At 43.5% G+C, this 6,000-nt stretch overlaps 1 protein-coding gene across 1 annotated transcript in view; it reads right to left on the reverse strand.

Moving 5' to 3' along the window:
- Positions 1–4,404, reverse strand: part of SLC44A5 (solute carrier family 44 member 5) — a 122,835-nt gene extending 118,431 nt beyond the window's left edge. The window contains exon 1 of the mRNA XM_075832860.1: positions 4,232–4,404. Coding sequence (XP_075688975.1) covers positions 4,232–4,268 — 37 coding nt within the window. The 5' untranslated portion in view covers positions 4,269–4,404. The remainder of the gene's footprint in view (positions 1–4,231) is intronic.
- Positions 4,405–6,000: the final 1,596 nt, after the last annotated feature.

The following is a 6,000-nucleotide window of genomic DNA, read 5'->3' on the forward strand; positions in this document are numbered from 1 at the left end:
TGAGTAATAGTAATACAGTCTGTGTCTGCTGTTGCCATATAGAATGCTTTACCACTGTATGCAAATTTTGCTCTCCATGTAAACTCTGATTGGATGGCATTGTGGTAGTGGGGACAGAGGGGGCGCAGGGAGCAACACTGAAAATTTCGGCTGAACTGATACAAACGGAACAGGACAGGGACAAGTATAATTACAGCCATGCATATTATTCAAGGAAACGGACGCTCATTCTGCTGACTTCTTGCATAACATAATAGGGTGAAACACGCGTCCAGGCTGCTGACTGGAGAAAATCGCACACGTCAGTACAACTATTGACGGTCACAATACGGAGTGGATTTTGTAGCATGCCCATAATTTCTCATAAACTAATTGTCCGTATTTAGGTGATGTATTTTTATTTATTTTTTGTTCTACTTTCATTTATTATATATTCTGTAGAAGAGAAAATGTGTTTCTTATTTTATTTCAATATTTTAGCTATTTGTTTTTTATTTTCTAAAACGTTCCTGAGACAGCCACATTGGAAGCACACAATTCCCTCGTATATTGTATGTACAGCAGAATGTTTGCTTTATGGCAGTGCAGGGAATGGGTGTTAATGGACAGACAGAGGTGGGAAACCACCCCTCCCCCAGAGAGTGGCAGGGGAGCTGCATACATGTCTTATATGAGCGTATCGTGTTATTCTCCTGCCTTATCCGAGTTGTAATTAAAACCCCCCACCCTCTATTGATAATCAGATTACTCTGTCCCAGTCTACACTGCAAAGCTGAAAAGTGAGCTCCAGAAAACAAGAAATATCAGCTTATTTTGTCTGCTCCAATGGCCAGTGTGAAAACTATATTTTTTCTTACATGGAGGGTCACGCAAAAAAAAATAAATACCAAAAATGTAAAATAAATATCTGATTTAAGGCGGATCTGTCACCAGACTATGCTGCTCTATATAAGGGCAGCATAGTCTGATGACAGATCTGCTTTAAATAATATTATTAGGTTGTATTCCCCTTGAGATAAACCTTTTTGTGAGGGAGGTCTCATGTTACAGTATTGAGATTGACCAATTTTTGTGCAATTATTTCAGCATTTGTCCAGGTCAGAGGAAACTACTAAGTGATTGAAATGGGTATTGAGGAAGTCCGGGGTTAACCATTTCACTCCTGCAATGCATTCATATACCATTTCTATTCATCAACTTTTCCTTTTACCCATAACCCCCAACTTGCCAAACACTACTAAGGCCAGGTTCACACAGACAGTTTTCATGCAGTTTTTGGGTCAGTTTTTTAGCCAAAGCCAGAAGTGGATCCAGAAGGAAGGAAAGGTAAAAATAAAACACCATCTCCTTTCTTTGGTGTCTATTTCTGTGTTTGGGTATGTTCCCACGCTCAACAAAAAACGGCTGAAAATACGGAGCTGTTTTCAAGTGAAAACAGCTCCTGATTTGAAGCCGTTTTTTAAGCATCAAGAGTTTTTTGCGCCGTTTTTTACAGCCGTTCTTGGAGCTGTTTTTCTATAGAGTCAATGAAAGACAGCACCAAAAACGGCTCAAGAAATGACATGCACTTTTTTTTACGGTGCGTCTTTTTACGCGCCGTTATTTAAAAATGAGGCGTAAAATAACGCCCCATCGGAACAGAACGCCGGCTGAAAAATCAGAAGCAGAACGCCTACAAACATCTGCCCATTGATTTCAATGGGAAATACGGCGTTCTGCTTCTGATTTTTCAGCCATTTTTTGGGACGTTTACGGCTGAAAATAGCCGGTGTGAACATACCCTTTGGCTAAAAAAAACAAAAACAGCCAAAAACTTTCAAAATTTGTTCCAGTAATACATGGACATCCATTCACGTCACCTGTATTATGAAAGGTGGTCACCCAGTTGAGACAAACCCCCTAATATATGAAGTCATAATTTACATATCCCACAATATTGTTATTGTAATTTATGTTTTATATTTTTGAGTTAATTTTTACTCCATCCAGTGAAGAATTCCAGCAACCAAAAAAATGATTCAGTATTTACACATGGAGACTGCAACTGTATATAAAGATCGAGCGGGAGGACATGTCCTTTACATATACTATTAAAGGGAATCTCCACTCAAAACTGGGATTTTCTATTGTAATTATTCATTGAGCACTTTAGACTCCCAAATGAATTATTTTCTGACCCTATTTGCTAAGCAGCAACCTGAAGCCGGGGCCCCCATAGAAGTGTAGGTTCCCCATGGCAAAGATCTAACTGATCCTCCCATTACGGTACCAGGTTTTGCCCCCCAGGGCAGAAGGGCCTGATGATTGTTTTCCTTTACGCGCCTTTCCATTACCCTTGGGACAATTCCTCATCCCTTGTTTGCAAACAATGCAGATCCTCTGGAGAGGGGAGTCCTGAACGGCCTCTCACCCTCCAAGATCATGCTTTCAAGTCCCACAAAAAAAGATGCTGACTAGGATGCAGTTGCAAGCCCTCCTCGAAAGGAGTAGGTTACTCTACCTATTCCCGATGCCTTCGGGTCAGGGACAAATGTCCTCCTCTCGCCGAAGCTTAGGGAGAACCTGTCTATGCTCTCACCATGTGGTGAGCAACCTGATGGCCACACACACCCCCTAGACCCCCAGGAAGGATACCCGTAAGGACACCGCACCCTGAGAAATCTAAGTGACATACAGACATGTAAAGTGAACACACAGTGGAACAAATAAAAATAAGTACGCGGGACATGCTTAGCGGAACCGGCCTTATGTCTGGCAGCATAAAAATTACTCATATTAAAAAAGGCTAGGCTACGCTAGAGATGAGTTTTCCCACTGGAGACATTTATAGCACATGCCATAAATCTCTGATGGGTGAAGTTCCAGCCACTGGGACCCCAACAGATGCAAGAAAGGGAAAACTCAGCTCTTGTTCCTGGTGGGGAGACGACAGAGAATGACATAAATGTATCTAGTGGAAAATATTTTTTAAGGGGCTATCCAAAAAAAAAGTAGCCCCATTTAGTGTGGCAGCAGTCAATAGGACTCCCAAGTAATGCAAGGTCATGTTGATACCTCCAGATTGAGAGATCTCGCTTTGCAGCAGCTTTCTGCTCTGATTAAATATCGGGGCCCCAAACGGGGGACTGATAAGAGATCCCCTGTTAATAGTGGACTTTGTCTTCCTGACGGAGTTCTTCTTTAACTTAACATGCAGTTTGTGGACACATCTCTCAATAAGATAGTGTTCAGCTTCCCTGCAGTGCCTCCACAGGACAAATGGAGCATTACACATTTCCTATTGAAATGAATAGGCAGTCTGTTTAATACAGGGACGTGCCAGGTCCTCCAATATGAGAGACGATCTTTGTAGCCAATCGCCCCCCCCCCCCCCCCACTATTAAATCAAAATCCCTATTAGGGTATTTGAGAATTTTCAAAATTAGACCAAAAGTAGATATTTACAAGAAATTCAAGAATTAGGGCTTCAGGGGTGCTCTACAATAATCCAGTTCCTGGTACTTTCCGCACATGAACGATGGAATCGTCACATCTACATCTCTTCACGTGATTGCTAGCTCTTCTGTCCGGTATGGCAGCACTACTTCTAGGTGTCGGCGGATACATATCTGAAATACTCGGTGTGAATGGATTTTTGACAAGGCTTAAAATAAATCCTTTGCCCTGAAGTGACCTCATATCTCGCCTCGCTGCACCTGACAATGGATCCTTCTTGGAATAATAATAGTATCCTTCATGGAAAGCTCAAAAACAAGCAGGCCAGTGTTAGGTCCTGAAATCAGAAGGCTGCACAGTGACAGCAGACAAGCTCTTTGTTGTGGTACTGGGAACTTTCACGTTTCAGTCTACAATGTATTGTCCTCATTAAATGAGCTATGCACTGATAGGTATGGGGGGAACCCAGCAAGTGCTGCACCCGGGATAGTTCTGCTATAGAGATGGCATTTGTAAAAGCATTAGATGTGGGCATAGGCCCAGCTATAGTGCAAAACCCCCTCTCCCAATCTATGCACTGGATGCAAAGACCCCCTCCCCTCTCCATCAGGACCCCAAATCCGTTCTAACCTGAGTCACACAATGCACCAGAGACAATGAATAGCAGAATCTTCCTCAATGCAGAATCAACTGTTTACAATGTATCAAATGCTGGACCCCAGATCCAGCCTGAGCCCACCATGCACAGAATGGACCATACCACAAGCAGCAGTCTATAGTGTGAAAAAGGACTTACCAAATGGAGAGGTGTGCGCACCCCCCCTCCTGCCCATCTTCCCCAGGCTGGAGGAGATGGTCTCCCGGCTGAGTCAGGGGGCTCTTTGTTGCCACTGTATTGGCATGTGAGGGTCCCTGGCTGTGTGACACTTACTGTGTTTGTACTGAGCAAGGATGAAGCTGCTGGGGCTGGGAATGGGAGGGATGACTATGATTGAGGGGAGGAGAGACGGTGTATAGAGAACAGCAGTGTGATTGTGTGTATAGCATGGGGATGTGTGTGTTTGTGTATACAGCATGGGGACAGTGTGTGTGTGTGTGTGTGTGTATACAGCATGGGGACAGTGTGTGTGTGTGTGTGTGTGTGTGTGTGTGTACATATATATATATATATATATATATATATATACAGGATGGGGAAAGTGTGTATAGAGAACAGAAGTGTGATTTATGTATAGCATGAGGACAGTGAGTGAGTGTGTGTGTGTGTGTGTGTGTGTGTGTGTGTGTGTAAAGCATGGGAACAGTGTGTGCATATATACAGTGTGTGTGTGTGTGTGTGTGTGTGTATAGCATGGGAACAGTGTGTGTGTATATACAGCATGGGGACAGTGTGTATAGAGAACGTGTGTGTGTGTGTGTGTGTGTGTGTGTGTGTGTGTGTGTGTGTACAGAAGTGTGATTATGTATAGCATGGGGAAAGTGTGTGTTTGTAGCATGGGGACAGTGTGTGTGTGTGTGTGTGTGTGTGTGTGTGTGTGTGTGTGTGTATAGAGAACAGCAGTGTGACTGTGTGTACAGCATGGTGTGTGTGCGTGTATAAAGAACAGAAGTTTAATTATGTATAGCATGGGGAAAGTGTGTATGTATAGCATGGGGATGGTTTGTGTGTATAGAGAACAGAAGTGGTTGTGTATATAGCATGGGGACAGTGTGTGTGTGTGTGTGTGTGTGTGTGTGTGTGTGTGTGTATAGCATGGGAACAGTGTGTGTGTGTGTGTGTGTGTGTGTATATACAGCATGGGGACAGTGTATGTGTGTGTGTGTATATATAGCATGGGGACAGTGTGTATAGAGAACAGCAGTGTGTTTGTGTGTATAGCATTGGGACAGTGTGTGTGTGTGTGTGTGTGTGTGTATACAGCATGGGGACAGTGTGCATAGAGAACAGCAGTGTGTGTGTATGGCATGGGGACAGTGTGTGTGTGTGTGTGTAGCATGGGGACAGTGTGTGTATTGTGTGTGTGTGTGTGTGTGGCATGGGGACAGTGTGTGTATGTGTGTAGCTTGGGGACAGTGTGTGTGTGTGTGCGTGCGTGTATAGAGAACAGAAGTTTAATTATGTATAGCATGGGGACGGTTTGTGTGTATAGAGGACAGCAGTGTGGTTGTGTATATAGCATGGGGACAGTGAGTGTGTGTGTGTGTGTGTGTGTGTGTATATATGTATAGCATGGGGACAGTGAGTGTATGTGTGTGTGTATATGTATATGTATATATTGGGAACGGTGTGTGTGTGTGTGTGTGTGTGTGTATACAGCATGGGGACAGTGTATGTGTGTATATATAGCATGGGGACAGTGTGTATAGAGAACAGCAGAGTGCTTGTGTGTATAGCGTGGGGACAGTGTGTGTATAGTATGTGTGTTTGTGTGTGTGTGTGTGTGTAGCATGGGGATAGTGTGTGTATGTGTGTAGCTTGGGGACAGTGTGTGTGTGTATGTGTGTGTCTGTGTGCGTGTATAGAGAACAGAAGTTTAATTATGTATAGAATGGGGACGGTTTGTG

This window comes from Rhinoderma darwinii, chromosome 7, assembly GCF_050947455.1.
Source record: "Rhinoderma darwinii isolate aRhiDar2 chromosome 7, aRhiDar2.hap1, whole genome shotgun sequence".
NCBI lineage: Eukaryota > Metazoa > Chordata > Amphibia > Anura > Rhinodermatidae > Rhinoderma > Rhinoderma darwinii.